General features: G+C 37.1%; 1 protein-coding gene across 12 annotated transcripts in view; it reads left to right on the forward strand.

Moving 5' to 3' along the window:
- Positions 1-27067, forward strand: part of ARHGAP32 (Rho GTPase activating protein 32) — a 298406-nt gene that overhangs the window by 162263 nt on the left and 109076 nt on the right. For all 12 annotated transcript variants that reach the window (XM_053203873.1, XM_053203879.1, XM_053203876.1 and 9 more), the window contains one exon: positions 20214-20300. In XM_053203873.1, coding sequence (XP_053059848.1) covers positions 20214-20300 — 87 coding nt within the window. The remainder of the gene's footprint in view (positions 1-20213; positions 20301-27067) is intronic.

Here is a 27067-nt window from a genome sequence, read left to right on the forward strand (position 1 = left end):
AAGAAATCGTGTGCTCATTATCAATCATTCCCATTCCCTCCTCAACCTGTGAGCCCTCCCCTCCCTGACACTTCTGCCCCTAACCCTGGTAATCTACTTTCTGTCTCCAGGGATTTGCCTCTTCTGGAAATTTTGTATACATGGTATCATATACTATGCCATCTTTTAGGGACTGGCTTTTTTCACTTAGCATGTTTTCAAAGTCCATGTAAGGCATAGCATGTATCAGTACTTAATTGTTTTTATCATTAAATAATGTTCCAACCTATGGCTACATACCACATTTTATACATTTTTAATTTTGCATTTTAAATTTAATACTGCTGGGAGACTTCTGCCTGTGGGAAGATGGAATAGATAGTGGTGAGTTTTCTGTGTTTTTTGTTTTTTAGCCATTTCAACCATTTTATACAATTCATTGGCATTAAGTGCATTCACATTGTTATGTAAAATCACCACTATCCATCTCCAGAAGCTTTCATCAACACAAACAAAAATCCAGGATGGTTCAACATATCAAAATCAGTCAATGTAATATAGCACATAACTGAATGAATGAAAAAAACACCCATGTGATCATCTCAGTTGATGCATAAAAAGCATTTGACAAATTTAGCCTCCTTTCATGATAAAAACACTCAACAAACTAGGAACAGAAGGAAACTCTGACAGAATAAAGACCAACTATGAAAAACCCACAACTAACATACCCATGGTGAAAAACTGAAAGCGTTTCTCCTAACATCAAGAACAAGCATGTCTGCTCTCAACACTTCTGCTCAGTATGATTCAGAGCAATTAGGCAAGAGAAATAAAAGGCATCCAAGTTGGAAAAAAAAAGAAGTAAAATTATCTGTTTGCAAATGAAATGGTCTTATATGTAGAAAATCATAAAGATTCCATAAGAAAACTCTTAGTTCAGTAGTTTCCAAATATAAAATCATCAATCCCATATCAGTTGTATTTCTATACGCTAAAAGTGAATAATCTGCTAAAGGAAATTAAGAAAATAATTCCATTTACAGTAGCATCAAAATCAATAAAACACTTAAGAATACACTTAACAAGCTCTCTTATATACAGAGAGCTACGAAATGTTGCTTGAAAGAATATAAAGAAAGCCTAATAAATGTAAAGACATCCCTAGTTTGTGGGTTGGAATACTTAATGTTTTTAAGATGACAATACTACCCAAAGTGATCTACATCTTCATAGTAATCCTATCAAAACCCCAATGGCATTTTTTTTTTTGTAGAAATAGAAAAACCCATCTTAAAATTTATATGGAATTCTCAAGTGACTCAATATGCAGAACAGTCTTGAAGAAGAATGCAGTTGAAGAACTCACACTTCCTAATTTCAATCCTTACTGCAAATCTAAAGGAATCAAAACAGTGTGGTACTGGCGTAAAGACAGACATACAGACCAATGGAATAGAATAGAGAAACCTTCATTTTTACGGTCTATTGATTTTAAACAAGATCATCAAATCCATTCAGTGGAGGAAAGGACAGCGTTTTCAGAAACGGTGCTGGTAAAACTGGATATCTACATGCAAAAGAATGAAGTTGGACTCTTTACCTTATGAGCTTAAAATGAATCTAAGACCTAAATGTGAGAATGAAAACTTTAAAACTTACAAGAAAACATACAGGAAAATCTTTATGACATTGAATTTGGCAATGATTTCTTAGCTATGACACCAAAACTAAAGGCAAAAAAAAAAAAAAAAAAAAAAAGCCCAACAAAAAACCCAGTAGATAAATTGTATTTCATCAAAAGTAGAAACTTGTACTTCAAAGGATGTTATCAAGAGAGTTAAAAGGTAACCCACGGAATGGGAGAAAACACTTGCAAATCTTGTATCTGATATGGGACTAATATCCAAAGTAAAGAACTCTTACAACTCAAAACAATAAAATGGACTAATTCACAAGTGGGCAAAGAACTTGAATAGACATTTCCCCAAAGAAGTTATACAGATGGCCTATAAGCATATGAAAAGAAGCTAATTTAACCTTTACTTAAAGTAGTGTATTGAAGTCTGTTATTACTGTAGAGCTGTTTTTTCCTTTGATTCTGTCAGTGTTTATATAATTTGGGGCTCTTTTACATGGTGCATACATATTTTTTCCAGCTTTATTGAGGTATGACTGACAAATATAAGTTGTATACACTTAAGGTGTATAATGTGATGTTTTGATATACGTATACATTGTGAAATGATTACCACAATCAAGCTAATTAACTATCCATCACTTCACATAGTTACTATTTTTTGGTATTGAGAATGCTTGAAATCTATTGCAAGCAAATTTCAAGTGTACAGTACATTATTTTTAACTGTAGTCACCGTGCTGTGCGTTAGTTCTCTAGAACTTACTCACTTTACCACTGGAAGTTTGTCCTTTTTCCCCTGCCCCTCAACATCTTGTAACTACAGCACAACTCTGTTTCTCTGAATTCAACTTTTTAAAAAATATTTATTTATATTTGAGAGAGAGAGAGAGAGAGAGAGAGACAGAGCATGAGCAGGGAGGGGCAGAGAGAGAGGGAAACACAGCTCCAGGCTCCGAGCTGTCAGCACAGAGCCTGACATGGGGCTCGAACTCACAAACTGTGAGATCATGACCTGAACTGAAGTCAGGTGCTTAACTGACTGAGCCACCCAGGTGTCCCTAGCCTTTTTAAAAAAAATTTTTTTTTTAGTATTTATTTTTGAGAGAGAGAGAGAGAGAGAGACAAAGCGTGAGCAGGGGAGGGGCAGAGAGAGAGGGAGACACAGAATCTGAAGCAGGCTCCAGGCTCTGAGCTGTCAGCACAGAGCCTTACGTGGGGCTCGAACTCACGAACTCTGAGGTCATGACCTGAGCCAAAGTCGGATGCTTAACTGACTGAGCCACCCCGGCGCCCCATCCTTTTTTTTTTCTTTTTTCCTAAAGATTTAAAGATTCTGCCTATGACATCATGAAGTTCTGTCTTTCTGTGTCAGGCTTATTTTATAAGCCTGTATAACATAATGTTCGCCAGGTTCATCCATGTTGTCACGAATTGCAAGATGTCCTTCTTTTTTATGGCTGCACGATATTTCATTGTGTGTAGTGTGTGAGTGCATGCACACGTGTGTATGTCTATGCATATACCACATTTTCTTTATCCAAGTGTAGATGTACCTTTAGGTGGTTTCCATATCTTGGCTACTGTGAAAATGCTGCAGTGAGTATGGCATGCCAGTATCTCTTTGAGATGATTTTATTTCCTTTGGATATATACACGATTGGGATTGTTAAGTTATATGATAGCTCTATTTTTAATTTTTGAGGAACCCTCATACTTTCTGCCATAATGCTTGTACCAATTTACATACCCGCAACTACTTTGCAATCAAAAGGTAAGAATTCACAAGAATACCTTTTCTCCACATTTTTTTGATTTTTTTATAATAGATATCCTAACAGGTATGGACTGTATCTCATTGTGGCTTTGATTTTCATTTCCTGGATGATTAGAAATGTTGAGCATTTTTTCATATACCCATTTGCCATTTTCCTTTGGAAAAATGTTTATATATGATCTTTGCTTATTTTTTGATCAGGTTTTTTGTGTTGTTGTTGAGTTGTAGGAGTTCTTTATATATTTTGGATAATAACTTCATATCAAATATGTGGTTTGCAAATATTTTCTCCCATTCTATAGATTGCTTTTCATTTTGTTGATTGTATCTTTGCTGTACAACAACTTTTTAATTTGACATAGTTCCAGTTGTTCATTTTTGCTTTTATTGCCTGTGCTTTTGATAAAGTCAAATTCAAAAAATTATTGCCAAGATCAATGCCAAGGAGTTTCTCCTGTTTTTTTACATGAGTTTTGGGTTTCAAGTCTTATGTTTTAGCCTTTAATCCATTTTGAGTTGGTTTTTGTGTGTGCTATAAGGATCCAATTTTATTCCTTTGCAGGTAGATACCCAGTTTTCCTACAATTTATTGAAGAGACCATCCTTTTCTGATTGTGTACTTTTGGTACATTTGTTGAAAATTGCTTGACTATATGTGCATGGGTCAATTTCGAGGCTCTTGATTCATTTCTGTTGGTCCCGATTTAGCTCCAGTATCTGCTTTTATGCCGGTACTGTATTTCTTTGATTACCATAGTTTTGTCATATAGTTTGAAATCAGGAAGTGTGATGCCTCTAGCTCTGCTTTTGTTGCTCAAGATTGTTTTAGCTATTCTGGGTCTTTTGTGGTTGTATGTAAATTTTACAAATTTTATTTTATTTCTGTGAAAAATGCCCCTGGAATATTGATAGCAACTGGATATAACCTGTAGATTACTTTGGGTAGAATGGACACTTTAACAATATCAATTCTTTACATTTAATTGTATGTTCAGTTTCTTTCAGCAATGTGTTACAGTTTTCTGTGTGCAGATCTTTCACCTCCTTTGTTAAATTTATTGCTAGGTATTTTACTCTTTTTTGATGCTCTTGTAAATGGAATTAAAAAATTTTTTCACATATTTCACTATTAACATATTGAATTGCAACCAATTTTTGTGTGCCAATTTGGTATCCTGCAACTTTACTGAATTCATTTATTAGTTTCAATATTTTTTGGTAGAGTTTATGGGTTTTTTTTTTTAAGTATAAGATCATGTCCTCTGCAAACAGTTTTATTTTTTCCTTTCTGATTTCAGTGCCTTTTATTTCTTTTTCTGGCCTAATTGCTCTGGCTAGGACTTCCAGTACTATGATGAATGGAATTCGCAAGAGGGGTTCTCCTGTCTAGTTTCTCATCCTAGAGGAAAGGCTTTCAGCTTTTCATTGTTGAGTATGATGTTAGCTGTGGGCTTTTCACATATGGCTTTCATTATTGAGGTACATTCCTTCTGTGTTTAATTTATTGAGTGTCTTTATCATAAAAGGATGTTGGATTCTTTTTCAAATACTTCTTATGCCTCTGTTGAGTTGATCAAGTGCTTTTCTCTTTCCTCCCATTAATGTAGTATATCACATTTATTGATTGTGTATGTTGAACTCTCCTTGAATGCCAGGGAGAAATCCCTCTTGATCATGGCCTTTTAATGTGTTGTTGAATTTGGTTTGCTAGTATTTTGTTCAGAAATTTTATATGCATGTTCATCGGGGATATTGGTGTATAACTTACTTTTCTTATAATGTCCCTGTCTGGCTTTTGGTATCAGGATGTAATGGTTACCTTCATAAAATAAATTTGGGAGTATTCCCTCTTCTTCAGTTTTATGGAAGAGTTTGAGTAGGGTTGGTGTTAATTCTGCTTTAAATGTTTGACAGAATTCACCATTGATGTCATTAGGCCCCGGTCTTTTCTTTGTTAGAAGGTTTTTGGTTATGGATTGAATCTCCTTGTTATCAGTCTATTAAAATTTTTTTCTTCACAGTTCAGTCTTGGTAGGCGTAGGTTTCTAAGAGTTTATTCATATCTTCTAAGTTATCCAATTTGTTGACATATTGTTGGTAGGAGTTTCTTGGGATTCTTCGTATTTCTGTGCTGTCAGTTATAATGTCTCTTTCATATGTAATTTTATGTGAGTCTTCTCTTCTTTTCATAGTCTAGCTAAAAGTTTTTCAATTTTGTTTATCTTTTCAAAAAACCACCTCTTAGTTTTATTGATCTTTTTTTTTAAATGTTTATTTTTGACAGAGAGAGAGAGAGGGAGGAGCAGAGAGAGAGGGAGACAGAGGATTCAAGCAGGCTCCATGCTGTCAGCACAGAGCCTGACGCGGGGCTCAGACTCACAAACTGTGAGCTCATGACCCAAGCCGAAGTCAGATGTTTAACCGACTAAGCCACCTAGGTGCCCCATTTTGTTGATCTTTTATGTTGTTTTTCTTTTATTCTGTTTTTCTTTTCATTTATTTCTATTTCATTTGTTTTTTGAGTTTTATTATTTATTTCTGTTAACTTTGGGCTTAGTGTTTTCATCTTTTTCTAGTTCCTTGAAGTGTGAAGATAGGCTGTTTATTTGAGATCTTCTTTTTCTTAATATGGGCATTTATCACTATAAGCTTCTCTCAGAACAATTTTTGTTGCATCTCACAAGTTTTGTTATATTGTACTTCCATTTTATTTTTCTCAAGATATTTTTTCGACTTCATTTTTTATTTCTTTTGACACCTGTTGGTTGTTCAGGAGAATATTATTTACACATATTTGTGAATTTTTCAGTTTGCTTGCTGTTATTGATTTTTAATTTCATAACAATTGGAAAAGATACTTGGCATGATTTCAGTCTTCTTAAATTTCCAAAGACATATTTTGTGATATAACGTGTGATCTGTCCCGGAGAATGTTTCGTGTGCATTTTTAGGAATAACACGTATTCTACTGCTGTTGGATGGAGTATTTTGAATATGTCTGTTAGGTCTTTTTTCTTTTAAAATATAGTTTAAGTCTAATGTCTCCATACTGATTTTCTGTCTGGATGATCTGTCCATGTTGAGTGTCAGATATTAACATCCCTCACTATTGTTGTATTGCTCTTTACTCTTCCTTTTTTTTCTATAAATATTTGCTTAATATATTTAAGAGCTCTAGTGTTGAGTACATAAATATTTACACTTGTTATATCTACTTCATGAATTGACCCCTTTGTCTTTATTTAATGACCTTTGTGTGTAACACTTATTTTAAAGTTTATTTTGAGAGAGAGCATGAGAGAGTGTGTGAGTGGGGAGGGGCAGAGAGAGAGGAAAGAGAAAATCCCACACAAGCTCTGTGCTGTTAGCCCACATGGAGTTTGATCTCACAAACCGTGAGATTATGACCTAAGCTGAAATCCAGAGTTGCACGCTTCACCGACTGAGCCACCCAGGCGCCTCTTTTGTGACACTTTTTGACTAAAGGTTGGTTTACTTGGTGTGACATAAGTGTAGTCATCCCTCTTGTCTTTTGGTTTCCATTTGCAAGAAGTATTTTTTCCCTAATCCTTCACTTTTAGTTTATAAATCTCTTCAATTTTAGTCCTTAAAGCTAAAATGAATCTCTTTTAGGCACATTGTAGTTGAATCTCACTTTATATCCATTTACCTACTATCTGTTAGTCTACTGGGAAATTTAATCCATTTGCATGTAAAATAATCACAGATAGAAGCTGAGAAGATGGTACAGTAGGAGGATTCTAAGCCCACTTTGTGCCCCAGATCCCACTTGATAACACTCACATCAGTGTAAACAATCCAGAAAACAGCTTGAAGACTGGCAGAATAAACATCACAACTTAAGGTAGAGAAGGGGCCACACTGAAGAGGGTAAGAAGGGTGGGGAGCTAAACAGACCTGCAGGCCATCTGTGGGAGAATGGGATCTGTGGATGCAGAGAAGGAACAGAAACAGACTCTCACAGTGAGGAGCCTGCGTGGGGAAGCCAAATCCTCATAACATTTGGCTTTGAAAACTAGAGGGGCTGAATTTTGTGAGTTCTTACAGATAGCAGGACTTAAAGCTCTGGGAGAGCTGCAGGGCAATAGGAATTGAGTCCCTGCCCTTAAGAGACAAGCACAACAAAAAGTCAGGAGAGATACAGTATAGAAACAGTAGTTTGCAAAACACCTGGGGCATATGGGAGAGTTATTTACTAATCTCAGCCTGTGCCATAGACAGAGATGGCTGGGAGACTCCTCCAGGAACAAAGGATCTGGTAGGTGCCATTTCACTCCTCCTCCCCCAAGGTAAATACACTGGCCACCTTCGAGAAACAGCAAACCTACACCCCCCTGCCCTTTGGTGAATCTGCCCTTTCCAGTCATGCTTGATTCAGTCCCACTGCCGTGGGTTCCCTCCCCAATAAGACCAGTGCATATCTTGCTAACACTGTGTCTTTAACCTGTATGCTTTATAGGGCCTTGGTTTAGATGGTGGCAGAAGTGATGGTAGGCCCCTTCCCGCAGAAGAATGGGTGCCTGTTGTTAAAATTGTGAACCCCACATTAACTCTGTGATCCCCCCAGCTGGCCTTGGTTTGGCACTGGCAGCAGGTCTCATTTTACAAGCAGATTGGCAGGCATCTTGTTAAAACTACATACTCTGCTTGGCCACCAGGTCCAGGCAGTCAACATGTGCCCTCTTGCTGGGACACAAACCTTTTGGGCTCTGTACGATTAGTCCTCTCTAATACACTCTTTGCAAGAGCCCAGTCAAACTGGGGCCATAAGTCTGGCAGGGTGCAAGCAGTCCCAACATGGGGCAGCACCATACCAAAGTAGCTCCTCTCCTTGGGAGTCAGACTGGCCCCAGCAGTGGGCTGGCTGCAGACAGTTGGTCTGATTCAGGGCCCACCCAGCAACAAAGCATCTCAGGGGACAAGATAGGGGTATGCAACAGTTTGGTACTACTGTATGTCTGGCAAATGCCTGGTTTGACTAAACTCAAGCCCAAGGTGTCCCTAGACTGGTCCACTGACATCGATAGCAAACACTGCCCACAACAGGCAAAGAGAGCCACAGCTGATGACTGGACTGAAGGAAAAAGGGGCTCAGCCACAACAGCAGGGTGCACGCAACACAAATAGGAGACACCTTTCCAGTAAACATGGAACACTGCACTGCAGGGCACTAGGGGATCTCTTCTTCATGAGGCCATCACTTTCAGGAGCAGGAGATGTAGCTGACTTTTTAAATTTTTTTTTATTTTTTTAAGGTTTATTTTATTTTTGAGAGAGAGAGCATGAGAGGGGGAGGGGCAGAGAGAGACAGACAGAATCTGAAGCAGGCTCCAGGCTCTGAGCTGTCAGCACACAGCCTGATGTGAGGCTTGAACTCGTCAACTGCGAGATCATGACCTGAGCTGAAGTCGGACTTCGACTGACTGAGCCATCTAGGCACCCTGTAGCTGACTTTTCTGACACACAGAAACAGACACAGAGAGTTAGACAAAACGAGACAGAAATGTCCCAAATGAAACAATAGGACAAAACTACAGCAGAGGATATAAGTGAAATGGAGATAAGTAATGTGCCTGATAGAGAATTTAAAACAACAGTCATAAAGGTATTTACTGGACTTGAGAAAAGAGTGGAGGACATCAGTGAGACTCTTAACAAAGACATAAAAAAAAACCAGTTAGAGATGAAAAACACAATAAATGAAATTAAAAATACATCAGATGGAATAAATGGCAGACTAGAGGAAGCAGAAAAATGAATCAGTGACCGGGGGCAGAGTAATGGAAAGTAATCAAGCTGAACAGGTGAGAGAAAGTAAAATTATGCAAAATGAGAATACACTTAGGGAACTCCATGACTCCAACAAACAAAATAACATTTATATTATAGGAATCCTAGAAGAAGAGAGAAAAGTGGGCAGAAAATTTATTTGATAATGTAATAACTGAAAACTTCTTGAATCTGGGGAAGGAAACAGAAATCCAGATCCAGGAGGCACAGAGATCCCCCAACAGAATTAACCCAAGGAAGTCCACACCAAAACACATAATAATTAAAATGGCAAAAAGGAGTGATGTAGAGAGAATTTTAAAAGCAGCAAAAAGAAGATCCGTACATACAAGGGAAACTCCATAAGGCTATCAGTGGATTTTTTAGCAGCAACTTTGCAGGCTAGAAAGGGAGTGGCATGATATATTCAAAGGGCTGGAAGCAAAAAGCCTGCAGCCAAGAATATTGTATCCTGCAGGGCTGTCTATTCAGAATAGAAGAAGATAAGTTTGCCAGGCAAGCAAAAGTTAGAGGAATTTAGGACCATTAACCCAACCCTACAAGAAACATTGAAAGGGGACTCTTTGAGTGGAAAGGAAAGACCATAAGTAAGAGTAAGAAAAGTGGGAAGCACAAAAGCAGTAAAAACAAATATGTACGTAAAAATCAGTCAAGCGATTCACAAAATAAAAGGATGTAAAGTATAACACCATATACCAAAAACATGAAGGTTGGGGGGTGGAAGAGAAGTAAAGAATAAGTTCAAACTGAAGTGACCATCAACTTAATATAGACTGCTGTATGCAGAAGGTGTTATATACAAACCTCATAGAAATCACAAACCAAAAACCAGTAATAGATATGCAAAAAACAAAGAGAAAGGAATCCAAGTATATCACAAAAGAAAGCCAGCAAACTATGAGAGAAGAGAGCAATAGAAGAAAAGATCAGAGAAGAACTACAAAAACCACAAAACAAGTAACAAATAGCAATAAATACACACCTATCAGTAATTACTTTATAAGTAAATGAACAAAATGCTTCAATCAAAAGACACAGGGTGATGGAATGGATAAAAAAACAAAACAAAACAAGACCTATTTATATGCTGCCTCCAAGAGACTCATTTTAGACCTAAAGATACATGCAAATTGAAAGTGAAGAGATGGAGAAACATTTATTATGCAAATGATGTGAAAGTGAAAAGAACAGAGAGCCAGGATAGCAATACTTTTATTGGACAAAATAGACTTTAAAACAAAGACTGTAACAGACAAAGAAGGACACCAAATAATAATTAAAGGGAACCATCCAGTAAGAAGATATAACAATTATAAATATTTCTGCACCCACTTTGGAAGCACACAAATCATAACACAGTTAGTAACTAACATAAAGGAAGTAGTTGATAGTAATACAGTAATAGTGGGGGTCTTTATCACTACATTTACAACAATGGACAGATGATCCAAATAAAAAAAAAATCAATAAGGAAAACAGTGTTTTTTAATGACACACTGTACCAGATGGACTTAACAGATATGTTCAGAACATTCCATCCTAAAACAACAAAATATACATTCTTTTCAAGTGTACACAGAACAGTCTCCAGAATAGATCACATATTAAACTACAAAACAAGTCTCAACAAATTCAAAAAGATCAAAGTCATACATGGATGTTTTTTGACTACAATGCTATGAAACTAGAAATCAACCGCAAGAAAAAGTATGGAAAGAGCACAGAAACGTAGGGTTTAAATAATATACTACTAAACAATAAATAGGTCAACCAGGAAATCAAAGAGGAAATAAAAAATTACATATAGAGAAATGAAAATGAAAATGCAAAAGTCCAAAATTCCTTTGGGATGCAGGAAAAGCTGTTCTAAGAGGGAAGTTTATAGCAATACAGGTCTACCTCAAGAAGCAAGAAAAGTCTCAAATAAAAAACCTAACCTTACACCTTCACAAACTAGGAATAGAAGAAACAAAACCCCAAACCAGCAGAAGGAAGGAAATAATAAAGATTAGAGCAGAAATAAATGATATAGAAACTAAAAAACAAAAAACAATAGAGCAATGAAAACAGGAGTTGATTCTTTGAAAAGATCAATAAAATCAATCTAGCCAGACTCATCAAAAATAGACAGGACTCAAATAAAATCACAAATGAAAGATAACAACTGACGCTACAGAAATCAAACAGTTGTAAGAGAATATTATGAAAAAGTATAAGCCAACAAATAGGACAACCTAGAAATGGGTAAATTCCTAGAAACATACAACCTACCAAACTGAAGCAGGAAGAAATAGAAAATTTGAACAGAATACCAGCAATGAAATTGAATCCATAATCACACAACTACCAATGAACAAAGTCCAGGACCAGGCTGCTTCACATAATTCTGTCAAACATTTAAAGAAGAGTGAATACCTATTTTTCTCAAGCTTTTCCAAAAAATGGAAGAGGAAGGAAATCTTCCAAATTCCTATGAAGCCAGCATTACCCTGATACCAAAACCAGATAAAAGCACCACAAAAAAGGGAACTACAGGCCAATAGCTCTGATGAATATAGATACAAAAATTCTCACCAAAATATTAGCAAACTGAGCCCAACAATACATTAAAAAAAGATCATTCACCACAATTAAGTGTGGTTTATTCCTGAGATGCAAATCAATTCCTGGGTTCAGTATTTGCAAATCAATCAGCTTGATACATCACATCAATAAGGTAAAGGATAAAAACCTTATGATCATTTCCATTGGTACAGAAAAAGCATCTGACAGAGTACAATATCCATTCATGATAAAAGCCCTCAACAAAGTAGGTTTAGAGGGAACATATGTCTAATAATGAAGGCCATATATGAAAAACCCACACATCTTCAATGGGGAAAAACAGAACTTTTCCTTTAAGGAACAAGACAGGGATGTCCATTTTCACCCCTTTTATTCAACATGGTACTGGAAGTCCTAGCCACAGCAATGAGACAACAACAACAACAACAACAAAATAAAAAGCATCCATTTTGTTAAGGAAGAAGCAAAACTTTCACTTTTTGCAGATGACATGATACTATATATAGAAAACCTGAAAGACTCCAAAAAATTAGTAGAACTGATAAATGATTCCAGTTAAGTCGCAGGATACAAAATCAATATAGAGCAATCTGTTGGATTTCTATATACTAATAATGAAGCAACAGAAAGAGAAATTAAGAAAACAATCCCATTTATACTTGCACCAAAAATATTAAACTACCTAGGAGTAAGCTTTACCAAGGAGGTGAAAGACCTGTACTCTGAAAACTATAAAACATAGATGAAAGAAATTGATGACAAAACAAAGAAATGGAAAGACATTCCATGCTCATATATTGGAAGAAAAAATATGGTTAAAATGTCTATACTATCCCCAACAGTCTACACAAAACATTTTAATTCAGTCCCTATCAAAATGCCAGCAGCATTTTTCACAGAACTAGAACAATTAAAAAATTTGGAACCACAAAAGACTCCGAATAGCCAAAGCAGTCTTGTAAAAGCAAAGCAAAACTGGAGAATCACAATTCCAGACTTCAAGCTGTAGTAATCAAAAAAGTATGGTACTGGTACAAAAAGAGACACATAGATCAATGGAGCAGAGTAGAAAGCTCAGAAATAAGCCCACAATTATATGGTCAATTAATCTTTGATGAAGAAGGCTAACCAGGCAATGGGAAAAAAAAAAGTCTCTTCAACAAATGATGTTGGGAAAACTGGACAGCTACATGGAAAAGAATGAAACTGGAACATGTTCTTTTACTATACAGAAAAACAAACTCAGAATGAATTCAGGACCTAAATGTGAGACCTGAAACCATAAAAATCCCTGAAGAGAGCACAGGTAGTAATTTCTCTGACATCAGCTATAACATCTTTTTTGATATGTTTCTGGTGGCAAGGGAAACAAAATAAAAAAGAAGCTATTGGGACTACATCAAAATAAGCTTTTTGCACAGCAAAGGAAACAACTAACAAAACTAAAAGACAACCTACTGAATGGGAGAAGGTATTTGCAAATTACATATCCAGTCAAGTGTTAGTATCCAAAATATATGAGAACTTATAGAACTGAACACCAAAAACAAAACCAACCAACCAACCAAACAAAACCACACCAGTTAATCCAGTTAAAAATGGGCAGAAGACACGAACAAAGATTTCTCCAAAGAAGACATCCAGAGGGTCAACAGACACATGGAAAGATGCTCAACACTGCTCATCAGCAAGAAATGCAAATCAAAAACCACAATAAGATAACCACCACACACCTGTCAGAATGGCTAAAATCAAAAACTGAAGAGACAAGTGTTAGTAAAGATGTGGAGAAAGAGGAACCTTTGTGTACTGTTGGTGGGAATACAAACTGGTATGGCTGTTGTAGAACACTGTGTGGAGATTCCTCTATAAATTAAAAATAGGACTACCCTAGGATCCAGTAATCACAGCACTGGGATTTATCCAAAGAATACAAAGACACTAATTTGAAGTGATACATGCGCCCCTGTATTTATTGCAGTATTATTTACCCTTCATCTTAGCCAAAGGCTGAGAAGCGATATTGCAGCATTATTTACAATAGCCAAATTATGGAAGCAGCGTGTATCCATTAATAGATGAATGGATAAAAAAGAAGTGGTATGTATATACAAGAGAATATTATTCAACCATCAAAAGGATGGAATCTTGCCATTTGCAATATCATGGATTATTGTATAATGCTAGAGAATATAAGGCTACCTGAAATAAGCCAGTCATAGAAGAACAAATACCATGTGATTTCACTCATATGTGGAACTTAAGAAACAAAAAACAAATGAGGAGGAAAAAGAAAAAAGGAGACAAAGCAAAAAAATGAGCTTTTAATTTAAGGGAAGAAACTGATGGTTACCAGAAGTGAGGTCGGGGTGGGTGGGTGAAGTAGGCGAAGGGGATTAAGAGAAGGGAATTTATGAGTCCTGAATAATACATGGAGTTATCAAACCACTGTATTGTATACCTGAAACTAAAATAACAATTTATGTTTATTGGAATTAAAAAACAAATTGTATGGGTGAGACCCCAACCAGGCAAAACTGATAACTGTGGCCCCTGGGCTGACCTGCATTTTGGCTCTGTAGATGGGCAGAGCTCCTAGTGGGGCTTTCTTACCAGGCAAGGTTGCCAGCAGGGGCATGGTGCCACGGTGTCATGGTACCAGTATCCATTGGCTGGTTGCTCTGTGTCGCACCCCCCTTTTTTGTTACTAAGTGACCCTAGGTGGTCTCCCTCTGCCAATTCCTTCAGTGTTCCCTGTGAGGAAAGACAGGAATGGGCCTCCTGAAGATCACGTCTGAGCATTGGGGAAGTTGGATATCTCTAATGGGCTCTTTTCTCCCAAAGGAAGGTCACAGTCCTAGGGAATCCTTTCAGTGTGGTGCTATGCTGGCCTGGGAAAGGGGTGATAGTCATCGTGAAACCACTCCTCTTTACCTTCTGATGTGACTTTCTTAATTTTTGTGGTCTAAGTTTTGTGTTGACCTCACCTCCCAAGTTCTGGGATTTTCAGAAAGGTATTCTTGTGTGTTGATAGTTGCTAATGCCTGTTTTTGTGTGGGGGTCTAGAGTCTGGGCTCTCCTGTTCTTCCTTCCATCTTCCTTTTTAATTTTTTTTTTTTTTTTTTGAGACAGAATATGCACTTGGCAAGCAGGCATGGGAGGGGCAGAAGGAGAAGGAGAGAGAGAATCTTAAGCAGGCTCCATTCCCAGTGTGGAGCCTGATGCAGGGTTGGATCTCACGACTGTGAGGTCATGACCTAAGCCGAAATCAAGACTCAGACAGTCAACCGACTAAGCCACCCAGGTGCCTTATCCTATTCTTCCATCTTCTTTATTTATTTTTTAGTGTTTATTTATTTATTTTGGGGGAGAGAGAGAGAGACATAGCACATGAGTGGGAGAGGGGCAGAAAGAGAGGAGAGAGAGAGAATCCCAAGCAGGCTCCTCACTGTCACTGTTAAGCTTGATGCGGGGCTTGAACTCACAAACTGCGAGATCATGACCTGAGCCAAAACCAAGAGTCAGATGCTTAAGCGACTGAACCACCCAGGTGCCCCTTAGATTGTTTTGTTTTGTTTTTTTAATTTTTTTTTTAACGTTTATTTATTTTTGAGACAGAGAGAGACAGAGAATGAACGGGGGAGGGTCAGAGAGAGAGGGAGACACAGAATCTGAAACATGCTCCAGGCTCTGAGCAGTCAGCACAGAGCCCGACGCGGGGCTCGAACTCACATACCGCGAGATCGTGACCTGAGCCGAAGTCGGACGCCCAACCGACTGAGCCACCCAGGCGCCCCTGTTTTTTTATATTTATTTTTGAGAGAGAGAAAGAGAGCAAGCCTGAGCACGAGTGGGGGAGGGGCAGAGAGAGAAGGCAGAAGAGCATCTGAAGTGGGCTTTGTGCTGACAGCAGAGAGCCCGATGGGGACTTGAACTCCCCAACCATAAGATTATGACCTGAGCTGAACTTGAATGCTTAACTGATTGAGCTGCCCAGGAGCCCCATATTCTTCCTTTTTCCTGATATGACTTCTATAATCTCTTTATGTCTTTCTCTTTTTCCTTCTGGGATTTTCATAATGCATGTGTTGGTCTTCTCGAAGGTGTCCTACTGGTTCCTGAGTAACATTTCACCTTTTTAAAAAAAATGTTCATTTATTACAGGGGAGGGGTAGAGAGAGAGGGACAGAGGATCCAAAGTGGGCTCTGTGCTGACAGCAGCGAGCCTGGTGCGGGGCTCAAACTCAAGAATGGCGAGATTATGACCTGAGCCAAAGTCAGATACTTAACTGACTGAGTCCACCAGGTGCCCTACATTTCACTTTTTAAAAACTTTTTCTTTCTGTTCTTTGGACTGTATATAGGTTTATGCTGCTTTCTGAAACTTTTCGTTTTACCACTTTGCTTTGATGAAGACCTACATTAGTAGAGTAATGGCTTTTTTTCATAAAAGTGAAAACCCTTTTTGGATTTCTTTCAGTTAGCAAAACCAGGTACCAACTAACAGAGGTCTTTCGTAAAAGTAAGGTGGTGTAATGTAGACTTTTGAAAGGCAGGGGATACTCTTTGCTTTATACCATTTTGGCTTTTAAAAGGTTTCAAAGGCTCTCTCTCAAAAATAAATAAACATTAAAGGATTAAAAAAAAAGGCGGGGGGTGCCCGGGTATGGCTCAGTTGGTTAAGCGTAGGACTTTGGCTCAGGTCATGATTTCACGGTTTGTGAGTTCGAGCCCCGTGTCTCAGCTGTGCTGACAGCTCAGAGCCTGGAGCCTGTTTCGGATTCTGTGTCTCCCTCTCTCTCTGCCCCTCCCCTGCTCGTGCTCTGTGTCTCTCTCAAAAGTAAATAAACATTAAAAAAAATTTAAAGGTTAAAGGAATGCTCTACTTTTTGGATAGTGGGGGAAACCTGTGTTTTGACTTATTCTGTCTTTCAGTAAGCTGATTTTTCTTGCCCAAATCTGCTGTTGATCCCTTTAGTGCATTTTTTAGTTTTAGTTAGTATTTAGATCCCTTTAGTTAGAATTTTTAGCCATTCCCCAGATTCGTTTTTTGTTCCCTTTTTTACTTTCTGTTTCTTCTTGATATTTTCATTTATTTATAAATTGTTTTTCAGGTTTCCTTTAGTTCTTTGTGGTTTCTTTGACTTCTTTGAGTGCATTTCGTGTGGTACATTTAATATGTGTTAAGTCCTATATCTGGACTTCTCAGGGATAGCTTCTATTGTTGTTTTTTTTTTTTTTTTTCATGTCAATGACTCATGCCTTCTGGTTTCTTTGTATATCTTGTGATTTTGTTGTTGTATACTGGACATTGGTTATTATAATGTGGTAACCCTGGGAACTGGATTCTATCCCTCACCACAGGTTTGCTGTTTTTCATACTGAGGGCTGCAGTCTATGTTTTTAGTGACTTTAACAGACTATTTTTGAAAAGATCGTGTTCCATGTCATATGTGCTCACTGAAGTCTTTCTTCTTTTACTTGTGTTCAGGTAGTATTTTGTCAGGGAATTCCCTGAAAGCCAAGAACTAAAAATAAAAAATAAAATAAAGAAAAAGCCACTTCCTCCAGTCTTTGCATACTTCCTTTGTGTTGGGGCACTCATTCAGCAATGAACCGGGCTTTTTACAGCTCTGACAGCCTGGAGAGTAGAGTTGAAAGCTTAGGTCTTCTCCCGTCTTTCGTGCATGTGTCCCAGCCTGAACATGTTCATGGGTTTCTAGAGTGCTCTCATTTCCCAAGGAGCCTCTCTCCTCAGCTCTTTCTCCTGGGCTTTAAGCTGACTATAATCTTTTGCTTCATATGACTGAAGACTTTTAGTTTATTTTACAATATCTTAGCAATGCTGCTTTTTTAAATCCCTGAATGAGTTCCAAGTTAAGTGAAAAAGAGATGTGTGCTGTGTGTCGGTTCTTCATGCGGCTGCCAGACAGATTAGAAGGGACATGCAGTCGTTTGTCAATGATGTCTCTCCTTCTGGACCCAGGGAAAGGGGGTCCCGTACTTGGGGCCAGGACTGCTATCCACAGGAGTGCTGCCAAGATGGGGAGGAGTGGAGCGAGGGTGGGTGAAAATGCCACAGAGTTTTTAAGTTGGCTTTTTCTTGATTCAGCATTCTCATGGTGATTGTAAACCTTTACTGTATTCTAGCATACTGCGAAAGTTGGTTGGGAGAGTTTTTGCTTGTTTGTTCATGTTTCTGTGAAGGGACTGGGATTTGCAGTTGCCTACTCTGCCATTTTACTGACATCATTGGACCATCTGTCTTTGCTGTTCGTTCCTCCACATCCATCTTTTTGCCTTTTGGGGGAAGTTTCTTCTCTTCTTCCTGACCCTCTCCTCCCCCCAGTTCTGTTTAGGAAGATTGATTTTATTTCTAGTCTTTACTTATTTTGTAGTTACTGACATTTTAATTTATTTTTTTTTAATTTTTTTTTTTTTAATTTCCAGAGAGAGAGAGTGAGCATGAGTGGACGAGGGGCAGAGAGAGAGGGAGAAACACAATCCCAAGCAGGCTCTGTCCTGTCAGTGTGGAGCCCAACATGGGGCTCGATCCCAGGAATCGTGAGATCATGACCTGAGCTGAAATCAAGAGTCAGACGTTTAACCGACTGAGCCACCCAGGCGCCCCTGTAGTTGCTGTCATTTTAAAGTTTTATATTCTCCCTTATGGTTTGGATGTTTAGAAATCTTGTGTGTTTTTTTCCCATTGTGGGGAAAGTGAAAATGGATGAGATATCTGACGATCTATTTATGCTTTACTGCTAAGCCACCAGTTTTCTGACCTAAGGGAGAGCATGCGCTCATTCTCTGTCTCAGTCTTGAGTGCCTCAGAGGGCCCTCTGCGCTTTCTTGCCCTGTCCCTGTCTACACTGGTTAGCTGCCGTGTGCTCGGGGAGACTTCACACACTGCACAGGTTCATCTCTCTCCGTTCTCCTGGTTTATCTGTCTCTGTTCTCCTGCTCTTGCCCGAGCTGTTGGTGCATTGACCCTGTCTATATACCTGGGGAGGGGGGTGGGTATTGACTCTCTGTTACAAGGTTTTCGTTGGAATTTTAGTTCATAAACTCTAGTCCATATGCGGTCTTCATGGTTTGGCTGGTTTCTGCTTAACCCTGTCTAATGCAGGTTCTTTATCCTCCTGCATCTTTACCAGGCTTCTGAGCATCTCTATGAGTCTGAGCACGTCCATGAGTCTGAGCACGTCCATGAGTCTCTTCTGTCCCATGAATGTCTTGTCACTTTCTACAACTTAGTTCATTTAGGTTTTTTCTCACCCTTAATCCTGTTCTTAAAGTATGATTTTGTAGTGAATCTGCCTTATTTTGACTGGTGTGAGAATAATCATTACCCTGCGAACTTCTACTTAAGACCAGAATGTTTTTTTTAATACCTCAGTGATCCTGCTTTCAAAAATAGAGACTATGTCTTCATATTTTATTTTTATAATATTAGCTATAATGATAGGTAACATTAAGTACTTACTGAGTACCAGGCGTCTTGGTGAACACTTTCTGTGCATTATCTCATTTGATCCTCACAAACTTGAGAATAAGCATTATTATTTCATTCCCATTTTCCTGATGTGAGATTATATGGGGTGCTCAATATTGTACAGCTAGCTAGTGACACTTTTGAACTCAGGGCTGTGTGTCTCTGGAGCAGAGTTTGTAAACATAATATAAATGTGAGAAGAGAGTTGTATGTGAAAAAAGTCACAAAGCAAGTGGCATGATGAATGATAGTGAACATTCAGCCTAAATACTGGGGAACAAATGAAGAACAATTAATTCTGTGGCAAAGTCTTCTGGAGAATACATGCCTCCTTTAAAGGGTTTGGTCACTTTTCCGTTCCAGCTGGTTGTTGCTCATACGAGAATATGGGTCCGATATTTCAGATTTTCTGATTTTTCAAAGAAGTCAAAATGTGTATTTTTCCTATGAAACCACCCATTTCTAGATTTGAGCTGCTGGTTTAAAAAGAAGTAAAATCCAGTGTACGGACATACATAATTCTGAAGTGACATGTGTCTGCAGGCCCGGACTATTCTCTGGGAAGTCAGTTTCCAGTCTGTGTAATAAAGCCTGAGCCCTCTCTAACCACTTGGGCATGCTGTCTCTCAGTGCCTGCCTTACTGCCTTCCTTTCACATATGTGCTAAATAAGGAGGTGAAGACCTAGTCATGAATGAATGTATTTTATTTCTTTCTGTTATGCAGTTGTGCTAGTTTAGATTTAAGTTACAAAGACAATTCTTAGAAACGTAGTTTTTGAAAAATCCTGAATTCTTCATTTTGTCTTCCGTAAGCAATAGATTTCCATTAAAAGGCCTGTCTTACAGCGAGTTAACGTGAGGGTTCAAGTATTACTGAATGCCTCGTTTATTCGTCATTAATCACGACTCTCCCTCTCTTCTGCCCTTTTTTTTTTTTTTGACATAGCTTTCGCTTTCAGAAGAACAGAATGAAGTAACGAAAAACGGCTGTGAATCTAAAGAGCTGGTCTACCTCGTGCACATTGCTTGTCAGGTAATTTTGTGGATGTGGAGGCTCCTTTTAGTGCATTTCTTCAATGGCTAATAGAATTTGCAGAAAGATACCTGTGTGATACTGAAGTGGAATTGGACACTGCATGACTATTGTTAAGAAAATAAATGGTATCCTTTAAAAAAGAGATAAATGTGTTTGTACAATATTACATGGAGGGCACAGTTTAGTGTTGTAACTTGCATATCTTCTATCTGCATCTTTAGAAAGTTTTTAAGGTTTTAGATGTTTGTGGATGAATACCAGTGACAATGGCAACACAAATGTTTTGTTTTATTCTTTGTCCCCGTCATATTGGCAGTTCTGCATGTACTCAGGGTTGAAACAATTAATAGAATCAGTCTTACAGATACTTAATTTACAGACATAATTGAAAGCTCTTCTTGTAAGAGTAAAGGAAATACATCGTTTATTGACAATTAGATTAAATGAATCAGCTACTGGTCCCCTATCACAGTAAAAGAGCAGATGAAGTTCTGCCTGAGATGCTCACTTTTCTAACCAAGACAGTACGTTTCACTATAGTGTTTGTAGTGTATGTGGTGTATATAGGGGTGTGTGTGTTTTAGAAGGGCACTGTTTCTTGACTCTTAGTGTTGGAACTTTTGTGACGGGGGTGCCTGGGTGACTCAGTCAAGTGTCTGACTCTGCTCGGATCATGATCTCATGGTTCATGAGTTTGAGTCCCACATCAGGCTCTGTGCTGACAGCTCAGAGCCTGGAGCCTGCTTTGGATTCTGTGTCTCCTTCTCTCTCTGCCCCTCCCCCATTCTCACACTGTGTGTGTGTGTCTCTCAAAATAAATGAACATTCCAATTTTTTTTAATTTAAAAAGTAAAACTGTTGTGAGTGTAGTTACAGTGACTTCTTTTAATGAGATTTAAAAAGGGTCATTGTAGCATTATTTCCTCCGTCAACTAAGTAGTTTAGTTCCTGTTAATTTACTTTACATTCATTAAGCCTTATGTCTAGTTTTAAGTTCATAATTGTAAAGTAAGTGTTTTTGAGGGAGGCTTTCTTTTGTGCAAAGTTTTTAGTTTTCTTTGGGAAAGAGTTAGATAAGGGCATTTATGTTTTTTTTTCCTCAAAAAGTGTTATTCCTTCACCTGAAGTTAAAAATTATATGATCTTGAAAAATCTAATGCTTACCTCATATGGGAAATCCCTGACTTCTTAGTCTTCGTGACTTTAAGGAGAACCTTTCAGAATTTAGTGCTTTATTTATAGATGTAAGAATATGAGATTGGAAATTGACTTTAGCTTGTATAGAAATAAGATGGCCAAAGTTTCATATTGTTTAAATATGTTTTATTGTGTGTCATCTTGGTTCCTTTGAGGAAGTAGGCAGCTCTGAATCACTGTTTTGTGTCATGTTTCAAAAAATGCTTCTATTTCATGACTTAATTTTTAAGTGAAAGTTTCACATGTTCTATGGTGAACCATTACTCACACATTAGTGTAAATCATATCCTCTTTATCTAGAGTACATGATTGGCATGTCAATAATGAATTTATTAATCCCTCTATGACCTAACATCTTTTAGCATCTTTCCTTCTCACCATTAATTTTCATATGTTCTGACAATGCAAATAGTTTTCTCATAAGCAAATCAAAATGTTATAAATACTGGTACCATATTTTTAAGTGAACTTGAAAAGGTAAGCATGGTATTTTGGAACCATATGCCAGAATGTATAATTGTCCCTTGATTATGCTTAGTGAATTAGTTACCTAGCTACTTAGACTATTTCCTGGTTGCAAGTATCTTGTCAAGCTGCTTAAAAAAATTCAGACTACTTGGTACGCTATTCATTACATCAAAGTAGTAATTTACTGCAATATAATAATGCCATCGTACCTCTCTGTAGCACTGAAAGTAATCATTGATGCACACCCCCTCCCCTCCCGGCTTACTTTCTGTATTCTTGCCATATGTGTTGGCCATAAATCATATTAAATTAGAATCATATATATTTTTAATAACTAAAATTATAAAGACTCATAATCAAACCCTCTCATTTTTGCCAGTGAGGGAATTGAAGCCCAAATTACTGATGTGGCTTTCCTAAGTTCTGTAAAATCTTAGCACTAACTTCTAGGGACTTCAGTTTCCTGATGATCAGTTTTTCCTGCATGTCGGTGGAATTTACAATCTAGAACAGACTTAAGAGATTGCCTAGTCTTCAGATAGGATATGATCACCATTACATGCTGATGTAATCTGTACGAGAAACCACTTTTTCACATATTGCATATTTTTGCTAATTTCTAATTTTTAATTAAAGTAAACTTGGAATTCTTTTTATTTAACCAAAGTATTTGTCTTTCATCTGAACCCACTCTTCTCCTGTTCTTTTATCCTAGAAAATGGCCAATTTTCTGTGAAAATTCTGAAAAAACTGTGGATTTTTTTTTTTTCAGCTTTTTGGACATTAAATAATACTGACTCTCTTAGGTCTTATCTTTGAAACTTTAATTGTCCTTTCATCTCTTCCTTTCAAGTTTTTATTTCTTGTTAAATTGTGAATTCAGAAATGTAAACCATGTCTTTCATACTGAATTGATCCAAATTCAGTAGGCATTTTGATTCTCTATGTGTTTATATAAGTACACAGATACTGCGACATACAGTACAACATTTAATTCTTACAACAACTGTGTGAGGTAAATAGTCTGTGTTTCATTTTACACATGATGAAGACTCAGGAATGTTAATAACTTCCCCAGGGTCATAAAATTAAAGAGAAAGACCAGGATTTGAACCTCAGTCTAGTGTTTTTGTTTGTTTGTTTGTTTGTTGTCTAATAAGATTTATACTCGGTTAGCTACTCTGAAATCTGCAAGCATTTTTTTTTTAATTTTTTTTTTCAACGTTTATTTATTTTTTTTGGGACAGAGAGAGACAGAGCATGAACGGGGGAGGGGCAGAGAGAGAGGGAGACACAGAATTGGAAACAGGCTCCAGGCTCTGAGCCATCAGCCCAGAGCCTGACGCGGGGCTCGAACTCACGGACCGTGAGATCGTGACCTGGCTGAAGTCGGACGCTTAACCGACTGCGCCACCCAGGCGCCCCTGAAATCTGCAAGCATTTTGTAAATGGTAGTAAATAATTACAGAAAGGCACTGAGAGTGACAGTCAAGTTTCTTTGTATGACTTCAGTGGAGAGAGTTCGTATGTACATATTTTAGGACATATATATGTGTCTTTTTTTTTCTCATTTAGAAGTGTGGGTTTATGGGTTTTTAGGATAAAAATACTTTTAGAAATTTTGGAAAATATGGGAAATGGAGAAAAAAAGAATAAAATTGCTGTAACACTACTACCCTGATATAGTCTCTGCTTACACTTTTGTATATTCTTGCTTTGTTTTCCATAGTTGTATTTTAGGATTGGATACAGAGATATATATACAATTTTATGTAATTATTTATAAAGCATTCCTCCGTTGGTTATAATCTCCCTGTAAACATTCATTAATTAATATACTGAAGTATAGTTGACATACAGTGTTATATTGTTTTAGGTGTACCAACATAGTGATTTGACATTTACATGTGGTACAAATGTTCACCATGATACGTATACTTCCCATCTGTTACCATACATAGTTATTACAATATTATTGACTCTGTTCTTTATGATGTACTTTACATCCCTCTTAGTTATTTTATAACTAGAATTTTATATCTCTTAATCCCCTTCACCTATTTCATGCATCCCCCACCCTTCTCCCCTCTGGCAGCCAGTTTGTTCTTTGTATTTATGAGTTTGTTTCTGTTTTGTTGTTTGTTCATTTGTTTTGTTTTTTAGAGTCCACATATAAATTAAATGATAAGGTGTTTGTCTTCCTGTGTCTGACTTATTCCAGTTAGCATGACCCCCTCAACGTCTGTCTGTGTTGTCACAAATGACAAGATCCCATTCTTTTTTTAATGGCTGAGTAATATTCCATGTACCTATATTCCATAACTTCTTTATTCATTCACCTTTCAGTTGACACTTAGGTTGTTTCCTTATCACATCTATAGTAAATGATGCTGCAGTGAACACAGTAGTGCATACATTATCTCTTTGAATGAGTGTTTTGTGTTTTTTGGGGGGGTAAATAGCCCGAAGAGGAATTGCTGCATCATAGGGTATTTCTGTTTTTAAATTTTTGAGGAACCTCTACACTATTTTTTTTTAGTGTTTGCGCCAATTTACATGCCCACCAACAGTACATAAGGGTTTCCTTTTCTCTATATCCTTGTGCCAACAATTGTTATTTCTTGTCTTTCTGATACTATCCCTTCTGACAGGTGGGAGTAACATCTCATTGTGGTTTTGAGTTGCATTTTCCTGTGATTAGCAATGTTGAACATTTTTTCATATGTCTCATGATCATCTGTATGGTCATTTTCTTCCATTTTCTTTGGAAAAATGTCTCTTCAGGTCTTGTGCCCATTTTTAAAATAAGATTGTTTTTCTGTGTGTGTGTGTTCGGTTATTTGAGTTCTTTGTGTATATATATCTTATTTGATATATCACTTGTAAATATCTTCTCCCATTTAAGAGGTTGCCTTTTCATTTTGTTGATGGTTTCCTTCTCTGGGTAAAAAAAAAAAAAAAAAAAAAAAAAGCTTTTTAGTTTGATGTAGTCTCAATTTTTTATATTTGTTTTTGTTGCCCTTGCTTGAGACAAATCCAAAAAATAATATTGTTAAGACCAATGTCAAAGAGTTTATTGTCTGTGTTTTCTTTGGGAAGCTTTATGGTTTCAGGTCTTACATTTAGGTTTTGAATCCATTAAAAATTTTTTTTGTAATATTTATCTGAGAGAAAGAAAGAGAGCATGAGTGGGGGTGGGGCAGAGAGAGAGGAAGGCAAGAATCTGAAGTAGGGTCCAGGCTCTGAGTGGTCAGCACAGAGCCTGTGATGGGGCTCGAACTCATGAACTGTGAGATCGTGACCTGAGCTGAAGTCAGACACTTAACTTACTGAGCCACCCAGGCGCCCCAGGTCTTGAATCTGTTTTGAGTTTGTTTTCATATATGGTGTAAGGAAGTGGTTCAGTTTCATTCTTTTGCATGTAGCTCTTCAATTTTCCAAACACCATTTATTGAAGAGACCGTTGTATATTTTGCCTCCTTTGTCATAGGTTAATTGACCATATAAGCATGAGTTTATTTCTGGGCTCTCTACTTTGTTCTGTTAATCTATGTGTCTCTTTTTGTGCCAGTACCATACTGTTTTGATTACTGTAGCTTAAAGGTGTAGTTTGAAATCTAGGAGCATGATACCTCCAGCTTTGTCCTTCTTCCTCAAGATTGTTTTGTCTGGATCTTCTGAGGTTGCATACAAATGTTAGAATTTTTTTGTTCTCGTTCTATGAAAAGTACTGTTGGTGTTTTGATAGGGTTCTAGTTCTATGAAAAGTACTGTTGGTGTTTTGATAGGGATTACATTGAATCTATAGATTGCTTTGAGTAGTATAGACCGTGAAACAATTTTAAATCTAGTCATGAGCATGGTATATCTTTACATTTATTTTTGCCATCTTTCTTTCATTAATGTCTTACAGTTTTCAGAGTATAGGAGTTTCACCTCCTTGGTTAAATTTATTTCTAGGTATTTTATTATTTTTAATGCAATTGCTAGTGAGATTTTTTTCTTAATTTCTCTTTCTGTTTGTTATTAGTATATGGAAATGCAACAGACTTCTTATATTAATTATATTAATTATCAAATTCATTATATTATCTAATATTAATTATATTAATTTTGTATCTGCAACTTTACTGAACTCATTCATTAGTTCTGATAGAGTTTTTCTGTGAAGTCTTCAGGGTTTTCTATATATAGTGTTTTGTTATCTGCAAATAGTGACAGTTTTTACTTCTTCCTTACCAGTTTACATTCCTTTTACTTCTTTTTCATATATGATTGTTATAGCAAAGACTTCCAGTACTTTGTTGAATAAAAGTGGTGAGACCTCATCCTTGACATGTTCCTGATCCTAGAGGCAAAGCCTTCAGCTTTTTGTCATTGAGTATGATTCTATCTGTAGTTGTGTTACATATGACCTTTATTATGTTGAGGTATGCTTCCTCTATTACCACTTTGTTGAGAGGTTTTATCATGAGTGGATGTCAAATTTTATCAAATGCTTTTTCTGCATCTATTGAAATGATGTGTTTTTTTATTCTTCGTTTTGTTAATGTGGTGTATCATTTTGATTGATTTGTGGATATTGAACCATCTCTGCATCCCTGTCAAATCCCACTTGACCATGATGTGTGATCCTTGTACTGTTGAATTTATTCTTCTAATATTTTGTTGAGGATTTTTATAGTTCCATTCATTAGGGATATTGGTCTGCAGTTTTCTTTCTTTGTAGTGTCTTTGTCTGGTGTTGATATCAGAGTAATGCTAGTTCATAGAATGAATTTGGAAGGAGTCTTACCTCTTCAGTTATTTGGAATAGATTAAGCACTCTAGGTAATCAGTTTTCTTTACTTTTTTTTCCTCCAGTTTCACCTGTGAAGCCATCTGGCCCTAGACTTTTGTTTGTTGGGAGGTTTTTCATTACGGATTGAATTGTATTACTAGTACTTGGTCTGTTCAGATGTTCTTTTTCTTCTTGATCAAGTCCTAGAAGATTTTATGTTTTTAGGGATTTATCTGTTTTTTGTAGGTTTTCTAATTTGTTGATGTGTAATTGTAGTAGTCTAATAACTTTTTGTATATCTGGGATGTGAGTTGTAAGT

Source organism: Acinonyx jubatus, chromosome D1, assembly GCF_027475565.1.
Source record: "Acinonyx jubatus isolate Ajub_Pintada_27869175 chromosome D1, VMU_Ajub_asm_v1.0, whole genome shotgun sequence".
Lineage (NCBI taxonomy): Eukaryota > Metazoa > Chordata > Mammalia > Carnivora > Felidae > Acinonyx > Acinonyx jubatus.